Raw genomic sequence first — 14,047 nt, 5'->3', positions numbered from 1 at the left:
ATTTGAGGGTTGTAGTGGTCTTTCAGTACAAGCCAAAGGCACCTAACAAATTTTGGATGGAAACATGACAAAAAATACAGGATGTTTGAAGGGGGGGGGGTCCCTTCTTTTTTCCTCTTTTACTGTTGTGTCATTAACACTTTGTCACTGTCAAATGATTCCCCTAATACAGGGATGTCAAATTCAAGGCCCTTGGGCCATATCCGATCCGCGGGGTGCTTAGATCTGGCCCATGGGGCTGTCTTGGAAACAGCAAAGGACCGGCCCACGGTGCCTTTACCAGTGAAAAAGGAGCTAGGGGGGAGCTCCCAAGCTCCATTTTCACTGGCAGAGGGTTGCAGGAGGCTGTCACAGCCAAAAAACAGAGTTTGGGAGCCTGTTTTCACTGGCAGAGAGCTCAGGCCACCACAGGTGTCACCATGAGTGATGTCCAGCTGGCCATGCCCACCCTGGCCATGCCGCCCTCCCCGAGGTCAAACACAACCCTGATGAAATTGAGTTTTTGACACATCTGCCTTAACTGAACACAATTTGGAACATACAGTTTACAACTGAAAAACTAAAATGGAATATTTCAGGTGAACCGGGTACAGATATGTACATGTAAGGGTAACACATGCATCAAAGATAATGCAGATGTTCATGCATTTTTTAAAAATCAGGGATTGATGCTGACACTGTGACGAGGACATAGCTGAGAATGCATGCATATGATGCTCAAATGGATAGGGGGTAGATTGATCCATCCACTGGAAGATACTGTGTTATTGCTAACTCACAGGTTCTATTCAGTGTCTCAATCTAGAATTAAGAAGCCCAGAAAGATACTCTACACTTTTCACCCAAGTGTGCAAAACACAGATCAAGAATTATTGAATTTTGTTTTGTTTCTGAATCAACTGACCTTGGGAAAATGATTGGAAACTGAGAAAAAAAACCCTATTGATTTGTAAACATATAGCTCCTTTCCACTTGCTATCATATAGCAACCCAAAGAACAAATCATAACTTGTATCTCTGCCATATATTAATGTTAATGATCACATTAATGCTTGGTCTGGAACATTTCCTAAAATATGGAATGTGGATTTAAACAATTATCCAATATATGACTATTCATAAGTATCTGTACTTATATCAGAAATACATTCTTCTAGCTACAAGATTTGCAGATTTAATGTAAAATAATGAAAGACTTTAAAAATTAGAAGTCCTTAAAAGCTGGAACACTAGGCTATAAGCCATGAACCAATGATCTAGATCAGAACACCACAAATACCATATTTTTCAGAGTATAAGATGCACCTTTTTTCCCCAAAAAAGAGGGTGAAAGTCTGGGTGCATCTTATACTCCGAATGTAGCCTCACCCAGCTTCTCAAAAGGAGAAGATTGGGCACACAAGGGATTTGTCTTGATGCATATGCTCTCAGTGTACATAAAAAAGAAGCCCCCAAACAGAGCTTCTGAAAAAAAAGCCTCCAAACAGAGCTTCCGAAAAAAAGCCTCCAAACAGAGCTTCAGAGGCTTTTTTTCTGAAGCTGTTTCAGAGGCTTTCAGAGGCATAAAAAAAGTTTTTTTCTGAAATTTCAGAAGTTTCAAAGGCAGAAAAAAAAACCAAAAAAAAAAAAAAAGCAAGGTACAGAGCTCACAACCAAGAAAATTTGCTAAAATTCACCTCTGGAACAGCTGATCGGGGGTATTCCCGGAGGCCAATCCACCTGCCAATCAGCTTTTTTTAAATTTTCCTCCCCAAAAACTAAGGTGCGTCCTATATTCCAAAAAATACGGTAAGTATTTTAGGCATGTCTGGCCAAAATACTTAGCATAATTGTCTTCCCTTTTCACTTACATTGCAAAGCAATTTTTCCATTTCCATGCAACTATTGGGGGAGGGGGTGTGTAGGTGGATTTGAGTGAGCTATATGCCTCTCTCCCAAATATTTCTGAAATATTTTTTATGACCACATCTAATCAAAGGAGAGGACATTGTGGTATTTTGGATGTTGCTGATATATAGCTGCAAGCAATCTATGTCTGCTCTAAAAATGTACATTGTTGCTGTGACTACAACATCAAATCAGACACAGGAGCACCTAAATTGACAGTTCCTACTGTTGGTAATCAAGGCAGTAACTGAGAATGCCTGCAGTAGCTGTCAATGTTTGCCACTGCTATTAATGAAAAATAGCTTTTCTGTCTGTAAAACATGATTCACATAGAGCCAACAGAGATGCAAATTAGTAGAACATTCAAAGAGTTTCCCTACAGATTTCACATTTTGTCATTTGGGGCTTCCTGAGTATTTGACTAATGGGAGTTTATTTATGAAAGTCACAGTGGAGAAGAGTGGCAGGTAGAGGATCTAACAAAACAGTGTTCAGCTGCTCCAATGATAACAGTGATAGCGATATAAATTCTGATGATTTAAGTTGTACTTCCTAAACTTAGAAAACCGCCTATGTTTGTATTTACCTTGATTAGGATGGGATCCATAAATCATGGTACTTGAAAAATTGACACACCCTATAATACTTCACATGCATTTGTGGAAAAATAAACTCTGGCCAGGTAATTTTAAATAAAAGGACTCATATTTCAACTCTGCTTGGACAAAGGTCATGGAACTGTAGGAATTTAGCACCCACCCCCCTCCTAGAATATATTTATATTTAAAAGGCAGAATATATTTCCCTGGATGAGAAATGGAGAAACATATTTTAAAGACAAAGCAGCTTCCTGACTCCCCCCCCACCTTTGTCAATGGGCCATTAAAGCCTCAGCTAAGCTCACTCATTTCCCCCCACCTTTATCAACCATCATCTGCATCATAATAGAACCCATCTAGCAACTGAAACTCACCACATGGCACCTGGGAAGATTACATCAGCCAGCAAGGCTAGCTAAGACCCCCACCCCCTGGGAGTCTGACAGCCAATCAGGGTACTCTTCCTGTGCCCCAGAAAGTTCAAAGCTCAGAAAAAGCATAAAACCAGGGAGCACACAGGATCTCAGCCCTTTTCTGTTCAGGAACTCAAGCCATGTGATCCTGACCACCATTAAACCATCTTTCCAAGCAGCCTCCATGTTTCCAGTGTCCCCACTTGGAACTGAACCCAGATGGATATTTCTTCCAACAATTGGCACCCCAGATGGGACTCCAAGCTAACCTAACCAATGGACCTGGCCCAGGTAAGCCTCCCTTGCTAGCAGCAGACCCATTGAGTCTGTGGGTAAGTTTTCCTGGACCTTGGCCATTTGGAACTAGGTTTTAAAGGGGTTTTGAGTGTTGAGCTCAAAGGCTGCTTGGAAAGAAGGTGAGTACCTCTAAATTTTAATTTTAAAGCATGGAAAAGCATGGGAAATATGTGTATGCCTGCATGTGTGTGAATGAGAGAGCCCTTCTCCCAATCACAGCTGGATCTTGCTTCCTCTGTGCATTTCCTAACCGCAGAAAGACCAAAAGTCTGGAGAGCATGGGGGTTTTGCCAGAGCACAGGACCTTCTGTTAGGGAAGGAAGAAGTGTGTGTGTGGGATTCCACCTGAGGAAACAATCTGATTCCACCTCTTTGAGCAACCTCTAGCCGCACCTCTGCCTACTGCTAGCTTCACCAAGCCGTGACCGGTAGGCTAGAGAAAGCAAGTGGGGGAAGCCAAACGTGGAACTTTGTGTTTATCAGGAACGGGAGCCGAGTAAAAGGAAAGTGAGTGTGAAGGGGACAATTAAAAAGAGTAGAGTTTACTAGTGTATTTTAGAGAAAGCAAAGCAGGAAGCAGTGTTGAGGAGGTGCTCGTACCTGCTGGAGGGGCAGTAGGTCCTCTGGGATCACCTTTTTGATCCAAAACGAAGCTCCCTTAACAGGAAGGGGCCCATACTTCGACAGAAGGGAGTCGAAGTCCTTCCCAGAACTTTTTTTTCTGAAAACTGTAGGAGGGTCCACCCGGCTAAGCCAAAGTGAAAAATAAAACCTCACATCGGAGAGGAAAACATGGGAAGCAGTAGCTCGAGGGTGGCGGGAAATCCCCTAGGAGACCTGCTTGGGGCCTGGGATGCCCAGCGGCTGCCAGTTTTGCCTGGTATGCGGAAAAAGTAGTTGAGGAAACTATGTGAAAAATGGGCTTTGCTAAGAGATGAGAATAGGAAACAAATTTGGCTAAATAAAGGTACTTAAAAGAAAAGGGAAATATATAAATAGGCATGTTTGGGTTTTTGTTTTGTTTGTTTGTTTGTTTGTCCCTTTCTCTTTCTTCTATGGAACCACGTGGTCTGTCTGTTAAGATTTGTGCCTTCCCTAATTTAACTGAAATTTATGGCCTGAATGATCAGTGTGTGTGTAAATCTCCGTTTTGTTTTCCTCTCTTTGTCCTCGTTTTTTATGTGTGTATGTCTGTCTTTGTGGGCCCTTGAGGTAATTTTAACTATAAAATGTATCTGATCTCCAGAGACAAGAATTTTAAATTGTTAGGGAAAGAGAAAAAAGGTTGAAGCAATGAAAATGGGGAAGAGAGAGAGAAAAAAAAGGAAAGAGCCTTTTTCCTGTCTTTGTCCGGCCAACAAAACAGTAAAGAGGACTTTCCATCCTATTTCTTTTTTTTTTCTCCTTCCCTCTCTTTATCTTAAAGTAACAACTCAAGTTTATGAGGAAACGTTTTAAGTTCACTTACAAGAGAAAAAAAAATTCAGTCTTGCATTTACTGTGTATTTAAATGATTTTACCTGTACCTCTTCCTGAAGCATGAGAATCCTGTTTTTTCTTTCTCATCAGTTGTTGAAACTGCATTTTGTTGAAACTGCATTATCTTTTAGTAACTGCAATATTGATGTGTTGTTTCTTTTCAAACTCTGCCTGCAAGATATCTACCCCCCCTCCTTTTAATCCTGTTACAATGCCTTTCCTGAGAAGATTACCCACAAAAGTGGGGAGGAGATCCTGTTCTAATGTCTTTCAGCCCTGAAAAGATGACTCTGCAACTGTGGAAGCAGAGCACATGGTTCCAGATGCTGCCCCAGAGGAGACCTTCCATTTGTTGGAGCCAGGAATTGAGTTTGAATCCAGCCCCCACTGAAAGTCATCACAGCAACCAGAGTGGAGCAGACCTTCCAAGCCTGACTAACCAGCCTTATTACCAAGCATGCTACCCAGCAGATATGAAAGAAAGGACCCTGAGATGTACAAGTAAAGACTAAAAGACTCTTTTCAATTCCCAGAAGACAGCAATTACTGCAGGTTCGAGCCCGGCCCAAGGTTGACTCAGCCTTCCATCCTTTATAAGGTAGGTAAAATGAGGACCCAGATTGTTGGGGGGGCAATAAGTTGACTTTGTAAATATATACAAATAGAATGAGACTATTGCCCTATACATTGTAAGCCGCCCTGAGTCTTCGGAGAAGGGCGGGGTATAAATGTAAAAAAAAAAAAAAAAAAAAAGCTGGAAAGACTATGGGGGAGGGTGGAAATTCATTGTAAGGTTTTCTGTCTTGTCTCATTTATATTGTAATCAGTCTAAAGTACTCATGTAAGGATTGTATTTGAGTGGCTGCCACAGTTAGTTCTGAACACCTGAGATTTCTGTCTAATGGTAGGGAAATTTGTCCAGCATGTTTGTATTGTTTGTATTGCCTGAATTGTAAAAGTAGCTGCATACACAGGCACACACAGAGAGACACACCATTCAGAATTAGACTGAAACTATTCCCTTCACTTACCTCCACACAAGACTTCTAGGTTGATTTTTGCTCTGTGGCACTAAAAGCCCAAGGAGTCAGATCTCCCTGCTAATTCCATGGGGGAGGGGCATCCCCCTCAGGCAATTCCTCTCTTGAAGAGATAGCAGAAAAAGTGATATCCAAAACCCAAGCCCTGACTATGACTCACAAATGATGCTGCCCAGTTGCCCAGTAAAGCAAGATATGTTGCACTGGTGGTCTCATGAGTAGAAGTCCCAGGGCTCATTGTGTGTAATTTAAAAAAAAAAAAAAGAAAGGAAAAAGCCTGGATTGCACACTGATTAACCTCAATTTGGACTAAAATAAATCTGGATGCACTAAAGTAAGAGCTAGGGCAGGTTCAGTAACCAACCCTTGGAAATGGGCAGCCTGTAATTTAAAGGAAAACCATGGCTGTGAAAATTTTGGGATGTGTGCTTGCTTGAAACCTGACTGGAAGCTCACAGAAAGTGATATCTAACAGCTGAAATTAATTGGCATAGAAAATTGGATACTGTAAAATTCTTACCAGAACTTTTCCCCTGGCTGCTAGACCTTCATGGTTGAAAGCTTTTGGGAGCCACTGAAGGAATCTTTTTTCTGTTGTCTCTATCAATGGCTTCCTTTGCATCAGAAAAATTAAAAGCACCAATCAAACATCCCTGATTTGATCAATTTTAATTTTTTGCCAAGAGCATGTTTCAAAACTCACGTTTTGAAAAAAAAAAGTTGGGATTGTAGGAATTTAGCACCCACCCCCCTCCTAGAAGAATGAAATATTTTAGAAAATATTTAAAAGGCAGAATATATTTCCCTGGATGAGAAATGGAGAAACATGTTTTAAAGACAAAGCAGCTTCCTGACTCCCCTCCCACCTTTGTCAATGGGCCATTAAAGCCTCAGCTAAGCTCACTCATTTCCCCCCACCTTTATCAACCATCATCTGCATCATAATAGAACCCATCTAGCAACTGAAACTCACCACATGGCACCTGGGAAGATTACATCAGCCAGCAAGGCTAGCTAAGACCCCCACCCCCTGGGAGTCTGACAGCCAGTCAGGGTACTCTTCCTGTGCCCCAGAAAGTTCAAAGCTCAGAAAAAGCATAAAACCAGGGAGCACACAGGATCTCAGCCCTTTTCTGTTCAGGAACTCAAGCCATGTGATCCTGACCACCATTAAACCATCTTTCCAAGCAGTCTCCATGTTTCCAGTGTCTTTGTCCCCACTTGGAACTGAACCCAGATGGATATTTCTTCCAACAGAACAGAAAGAAATGCATGTGAATAGTTGATGGTTCTAAAATATTGTCTCGGAGTTCTTGAAAAAAATAACTTCTGGAGACATTTTTGGTTTAGAGAAGTCCATGTGTTCTATAGATGCAATTGTCTGTGCAAAATTGTGTTCATTTTTCTATTCTTGCACAGCCTTGATTTAAATTTATTTGCTGATTTTTGTAGTTTGTAGTGGGTAATATTAAAGCATAAAACAAAAATATATTGAAGTGGCCCTTAGACAAATATGTTTGTTTCTCTAACCACTAAATAGCCCTCACCCCCCTCCTAGAAGAATGAAATATTTTAGAAAATATTTTAAAAGGCAGAATATATTTCCCTGGATGAGAAATGGAGAAACATGTTTTAAAGACAAAGCAGCTTCCTGACTCCCCCCCACCTTTGTCAATGGGCCATTAAAGCCTCAGCCAAGCTCACTCATTTCCCCCCACCTTTGTCAACGGGTCAGAGGTAGAAACTCATTCTCCCCACCTTTGTCAATGGGCCATCATCTGCAACATAATAGAACCCATCTAGCAACAGAAACTCACCACATGGCAAGGCTCAGGCAAGCTTGAGGGACAACCTACAATGTTAAGTAAGACCCCTAGACCACCTGGGAGTTTGACAACCAATCAGGATACTCTTCCTGTGCCCCAGAAAGTTCAAAGCTCAGAAAAAGCATAAAGCCAGGGAGCACACAGGATCTCAGCCCCTTTTCTGTTCAGGATCTCAAGCCATGTGATCCTGGCCACCATTAAACCATCTTTCCAAGCAGCCTTCATGTTTCCAGTGTCTTTGTCCCCACTTGGAACTGAACCCAGATGGATATTTCTTCCAACACTTCCAACATCCTGTTACTGTCCTCAGAGGAGATAAAACTGCAGAGCCCAGATTCACGGGGCTGGGGGGGAGGGCCAAAAAAGTCAAGCAGCACTATTGTAAATAAAGGGTAGGATTGCTCAGTGCCACGGGTCCCATCTTTTTTTTTAAAAAATCCCTTGTGGAGATCCTTATTTGAATACAGCTGGATATCCCAACACATCAAAAGAGCTATAATTCCATGATGGATTATAATCTCACAATGGAACATAGACACCAACCTTCAGAAGGGCAGAGTGGAGAAAAAAATCTCACAAAGGCAGTCTGGAGAAAAAATGAATACTAAGTTAAAATCTCTTCAGCAAAACTGGCTGGGGAATAGGTGGTGTGCTTCTGAGTCAGATGTCATGATGTTAGGAGAAAAGGTTCATAGAGACTTGCCACCAGATTACAATTTATATCGCAGTTGATAAAACATATTTATTAAAAAACAATTCCCAGTGTGGGCCTACTTTGGGTGGGGGGAGAAGATCTGCTTGGAAAATGCTACATATGGCCTAAATATTATTCTTTTGTTGTACCAAAAAGAGCAGTATGATTTGAGTCATTTACATTGCTAAAGTAATTCTATACAAAGTAGAAAAACAATTATATACACAATATATATCATAACATAATGTATATAGTTAAATTATAAATACATTTTATGATGATAGGCAGGCAGGCATATATGTGTGTTGCAATTTCATTTTGACAATTATGTCATTTTGCCCACTCCCTGTAAAATTTGTCCCCCTAACGCTGCTTTATGATAAAAGATTGAATTGCCAGATGTAGCTGAGAGCAGCCATTGAAATATTTCAAATATGCATGTGCTTCCAATCTTTCTCTGTCAGTTCAGATCTATCTTCATGTACTTTCTTATGCTATCTGGAAATATTTGCATAGGAAATAGCATTCAAGGGTGTGTAAAATGTATATTTGTAGTGGCTGGTACACTATACTGTTCTACAAAGTGCACTTATAAATAGTGATGTCATCTTCTTGGGATTGTTTTTATTGTACTATATTTGAAAATAAGATTACATTTGAGTTTCACTCTCAGATGCATAGACAGAAGCATAGAGATTGAAAGTTCTCCATTTCCATATGTAGTTCTCCCATATAAAGAACCCTAAAATTGCTAGGCATCCTGTCTTTCCTTGCAAATTATTTATATAAATATTCTCCCAATTGTACTTTACTTCACTGAAGTCACTCTACAATCTAATCTAAATTCATGAGCTTAAAATCACATAACCTGCATACAATATTATGGCTTTAACTAGCAAGGAATTTTGAGATGATGACTCTGTCAGAACATTTGGGATTTATTTTGCTGTTGTATTTTTTCCCCTCTTTATCAGTCCAGTTTTGCTCACCAAAGCTATAGTTTCTTGAACTGTCTGTGGACTTAATTACTTCATAGAATCCAGTTGCCATGTGGATTTCACATTTCAATTTACTGTAAACACATCTCTGTGAAGTTGGAAAATCTGCCTTCTAAATTCAAAAGAGATTGTGGTCTGCTCACTTGCGGTTCAATTCTTCTACTACCAAGTCCTCCCTTCTTTTCCGAAGCTGCTATACAATATATGTGCAGAGCAATAAGAAACATTGCATTTGTTAGTATTTAACAATTAATTAGCTTGTACATAAAGCAATGCAGGGAGAAATATATGTAATGCAATTTTGCCTACATATGAGCTAATTTTGTTAGGCTGTTTTTCTAAGGTATTGTTATTCTAAGGTATTGGAGCCTTAGGATTGCTGTCTTTGAATCGACAGGCAGAGAAGGAGCAGGCAATATAGCGCTCATAAGCAGCAATACATCCACTAACTTTTTACTTGGCATCTATTAAACTTTCTGATGCCAATGATCTTCATCTTTTAAAACAATCTTTTAACTAAAAAATAAATGGCAAGCTGAAAGACATTTCAGGATTAATAGGAAATGAAGATGTGTTTTGTTTCAAATGAACCCACCTGCCAAGAAAAAGAAAGTACACATTCAATGCATCCTTGGAGTTTGACATCCGTTTTGTGACTGGCCATGCCCAGCATTGACAAAACTTTGTGAAGCCCACCCAGTCATGACTGCCAACAATATGCTCTTCATGTTCTACATGAAGTATTTCAGATGCAGACAGTAGCTTCTAGTACGGTTGGCTTGCCAAAACTGGAATTTCATAGACTCACAGAAAGTTATGAATCAAAAGAAATCTGCAACTAAATCCAATTCATTGCTAGAATGGCTATTTAATTTTTGTTCAAAAACCTACAGAGAAGAAATCCATAACTGTTTGAGCCTAATGACTTTTACTATCACAAATTTATTTTTAATATTTAGACTAAATGTCCTTTGTTTTATGGTTAATATTATAGGAAAAGCCTTTCCACTGGGGATTATCCTTCTAATAAGCACATAAAACAAGTTGTATTACAAGGAACTTATATACCAGTTCAATAATCTCCCTGAACCCCCCAAAGAGCTGAGTAATCTCCTTGAACCCCTCCCCCAAATAGCAATCAGTATTAATACACTAACCCCAAAGAGCACAGGAGGCAACAGTATGTGTATTTTACACATACTAAAACAATTATACTAGTTTTTTTTAATTAAATCAACTTTTCCAACTAGCGCTGAAAAGTATGCATATATTGCACACACTCTTTGTTTTTTACCCATTCCATTTTATTTATTTGTATATACATTCTGCTTACTAAAAAGACTCTCATAGACATTTAAAAACATTTGTAAAAAACAGGCTAATAATTAGTGACTTTATCAAAGTTAGCTGATAACCTTGTGATTATGCGCATCATTTCCCCATTCAACCTGAATCCCTCCCACCACTTAACACCCCTGGTTTCTCCAAAGCTTACCACATTAAGTGGAATCATGTATTTATTTATATATGTCAAATTTAGAATCTGCCCATCTCCTTCACAGAGCGATTCTGGGCGGGGTACAATAAAATCAAAAGCATTTGTTTCCAAAGTCAAAAATTTGCCATTGCTTTGTCTTCGCCCTGGACCACAGCAGTGGGACATGTGGTGTTTGTCCACAGTTCTTGAAGTCTGCATGTTCAGTGGTAAGCTATATAGAACATATTTTAGCAATGGGTCCAAGTAACAGCAGCTTGGGATGCAGAAAAGTTTTTCTGACAGCGTAGGGCCAAAATAATGGGAAATTTTCATTTGGCTCCAAAAGCAGAGGTTGGCTACAGATGGGCACCAAATTACAGGCAAAAGTGTCATTCCTAACCTTTGCAAGTTTTGCCATTCTTCAGCCACTTCTAGTGAAATGATGGGAAAAATAAAGCCTCTTTTTTTTTGTCCTCTGGATTCATGAGTATGTTTTGCTTTAATTCCAGACATCAACCATCAGGGTTTAAAAATAACTCCTTCACCTCCCTTCGCCTTCATTTCCTCTCCATTGTAATTCTCCACACACCCTCCCCACCCCCACCTCTTGCAGTTGTGTTAAATCAGCACTCCGCTGAAGAGAAAAGGTTGTGAATGTTATCTTGGAAGTTGCACTTCTGGCGCCTCTACATAAAAGCAGCCAGCGACCATTCAAGAGAGACAAATTCTCGAACAGGCAGCCTGAGGCTGAGAGGGGTGGGGAGAGACGAGACGACACAGAAGCACCTTTCCTTTGGATGGGGGTGGGGGGTGGGGGAGGAAAGTATCGCTATTAAAGTTTCAGGACTCACCCGCTTCCCTGGTTTCCCATCGACATTTTCATCATCCCAGCCAGAATCGGAAACTTCTCCTTTCAGAATCCTTATAAGTTTTCCTTGTAGACAAAGTTATACCTTGGCATTTCCGTCAAAACTTTCACGACTCTTGGACCCCCCCCCCCGATTTAAAAAAAGAAGAAGAATTGCAGATGATGGATTCGGCACAATAGGAGGGGAAGCTTTTCCTCACCGCTGTTTCAATTGACTCCCAAACCCTCTGAAAAGAGCATGATTTTTCTTTTCTACTTCCTGTATTTATGTGAATAGGGGCCGTCAGGAAGAGGCAGTCCTTGGTGGTCAAGGGTGATTTGTTTTCTTTCCTCTCCTTTTTTTTTTTTAAACAAGCCCATTTTTAGTCATAAACGTTAACTCTGATGGCTAAAGGCAAAAGGCCTGTGATGATTAGTCACCAGCTTTGTACCTGCTTTTTCTAGTTTTAAGTCAAGAGGAATCCATGAGTTCCTCTGGCTTGCAGGTACATTATGGAGGAGAGGCACTGACTAGGTACAGTAAGGCCTGCAAAGGGTTTTGTACAGCAGAGCAATATCCATCTGCAAATTCCTGAGTCGTGTATGCAAGGGTGTAACTGGAACCAGATGGAGTCTGGAAACCTTCATGTTGTTTACATAGGACCTGTGAGAATGGAATTCTTAATGCTGGGATGCCATTTTTCCAATGACGTTGCATCAAAATATCTGGGCTTGCTATTACATGATGAATTAGTATCTCATTAGCAAAAGTCCTGATCTGCAGCCAACTAACATTTTTCTTTGGAATATATGACCATTGTTCTGAAATGACAGAACAACCTGGATGACAGAGAAGGGTGACCCACTCTCATGTGCCAAAGGCACTTCGCCCCTCCCCATCCCTATAAAGCTTTGTGAAGTCAAGTGTGATTATCTTCATGACCCCCTAACCTTGAAACATTATTCAATGGAGCAGTAGAAAAGAGCAGCATTCACCTATTCCCATCCTGAACCACAGCCAGTCCCAATATCTCATTCCCCACCTCACACAAAAGGGAATGCAATATAATCTTATTATTCTCACAGTGGGCCTGGTGCTCTTCTTTAGTTGTAGTTTAGCCTGAGCCTTGCTTCCATAAAACATTGGTTGTGTGCAGTCCTGCCAATTAAAGTACTGACTAAAATTGGCCTCTTGAGATGGTTCTTAGTAATCTTAGTTGATAATTCCAAGAATTATTCTCAGACTTGAATTATTTTGGCTTGCCAATCCAATAGTTGATGATGTCAAGGGCTGAGAGAGTCTTCCTAGAGATTAAGGAGTAAATCCTTGGCCTGAAACTACAGAACAATAGAAGCAAAGTTCCTTATTAGAAATACAGGCTATATGATGAATCTTACTAATTATTTTGGTATTTTTGTCATTTAAATTCCACTTAAATGAGATTTTTCATTAGCCAAAGTCAACATTGATGGCAGTAAGAACCCTTTTTGGAAGATGGGATGAAGCAAGAATTCACACCAATAGATTAGCACCCTATCCCACCCCTAAACTCTCTGGGGTTTCAGAATTTCAAACATAAAGATACCCTTTAGTGCAATTTAAAATATCCTGTACCGGAAATAAATGGAATTAGAAAAGGTGGTGAATCACACAAATATAATGATAAGGCTGTGACAATGAAAAAACTCTGTGAAGAAGTAACTCTAGACTACTTTTGATAAAGTAGACCATAACCTACTACTAGATAAAGTAGAAAAATGTGGGTTAGACAGCACCACCACCAGATGGATTTGTAACTGGGTGACCAACCGCACTTAACGTGTAGTCAACGGAACTACATCCACATGGAGGGAAGTATGCAGTGGAATACCCCAAGGCTCTGTTTTAGGCCCAGTACTCTTCAACATCTTCATCAATGACTTGGACGAGGGAATAAATAGGGAACTCATCAAATTTGCAGATGACACCAAGCTGGCAGGAATAGCCAACACTCCAGAAGATAGGCTCAAGTTACAGAAAGATCTTGACAGACTTGAACATTGGGTGCTATCTAACAAAATGAAATTCAACAGTGAAAAAAGTAAGGTTCTACATTTAGGCAAAAAAAACAAAATACACAGGTACCGTATATATGGTACCTTGCTCAATAGTAGTACCTGTGAGAGGGATCTTGGAGTCCTAGTGGATAACCATTTAGATATGAGCCAGCAGTGTGCAGCAGCTGCTAAAAAAGCCAACACAGTTCTGGGCTTCATAAACAGAGGGATAGAATCAAGATCACGTGAAGTGTTAGTGCCACTTTATAATGCCTTGGTAAGGCCACACTTGGAATATTGCATCCAGTTTTAGTCGCCACAATGTAAAAAAGATGTTGAGACTCTAGAAAGAGTGCAGAGAAGAGCAACAAAGATGATTAGGGGACTGGAGGCTAAAACATATGAAGAACGGTTGCAGGAACTGGGTATGTCTAGTTTAATGAAAAGAAGGAC

The 14,047-nt window shown here is 40.2% G+C and overlaps 1 protein-coding gene across 4 annotated transcripts in view; it reads right to left on the bottom strand.

Annotated features, from left to right (window-relative positions):
* RIN3 (Ras and Rab interactor 3) overlaps positions 1-12,019 on the bottom strand; it is a 118,063-nt gene extending 106,044 nt beyond the window's left edge. For 2 of the 4 annotated variants that reach the window (XM_058162594.1, XM_058162599.1), the window contains exon 1: positions 11,562-12,019. In XM_058162594.1, coding sequence (XP_058018577.1) covers positions 11,562-11,596 — 35 coding nt within the window. In that variant the 5' untranslated portion in view covers positions 11,597-12,019. Of the gene's footprint in view, positions 1-6,235; positions 6,335-11,561 lie in introns of those variants that run through there. The other 2 variants (XM_058162593.1, XM_058162595.1) reach the window with 2 other exon arrangements.
* Positions 12,020-14,047: the final 2,028 nt, after the last annotated feature.

Source organism: Ahaetulla prasina, chromosome 1 (genome assembly GCF_028640845.1).
Source record: "Ahaetulla prasina isolate Xishuangbanna chromosome 1, ASM2864084v1, whole genome shotgun sequence".
Classification (NCBI taxonomy): domain Eukaryota; kingdom Metazoa; phylum Chordata; class Lepidosauria; order Squamata; family Colubridae; genus Ahaetulla; species Ahaetulla prasina.
This window is presented reverse-complemented; position numbering and strand designations above follow the sequence as displayed.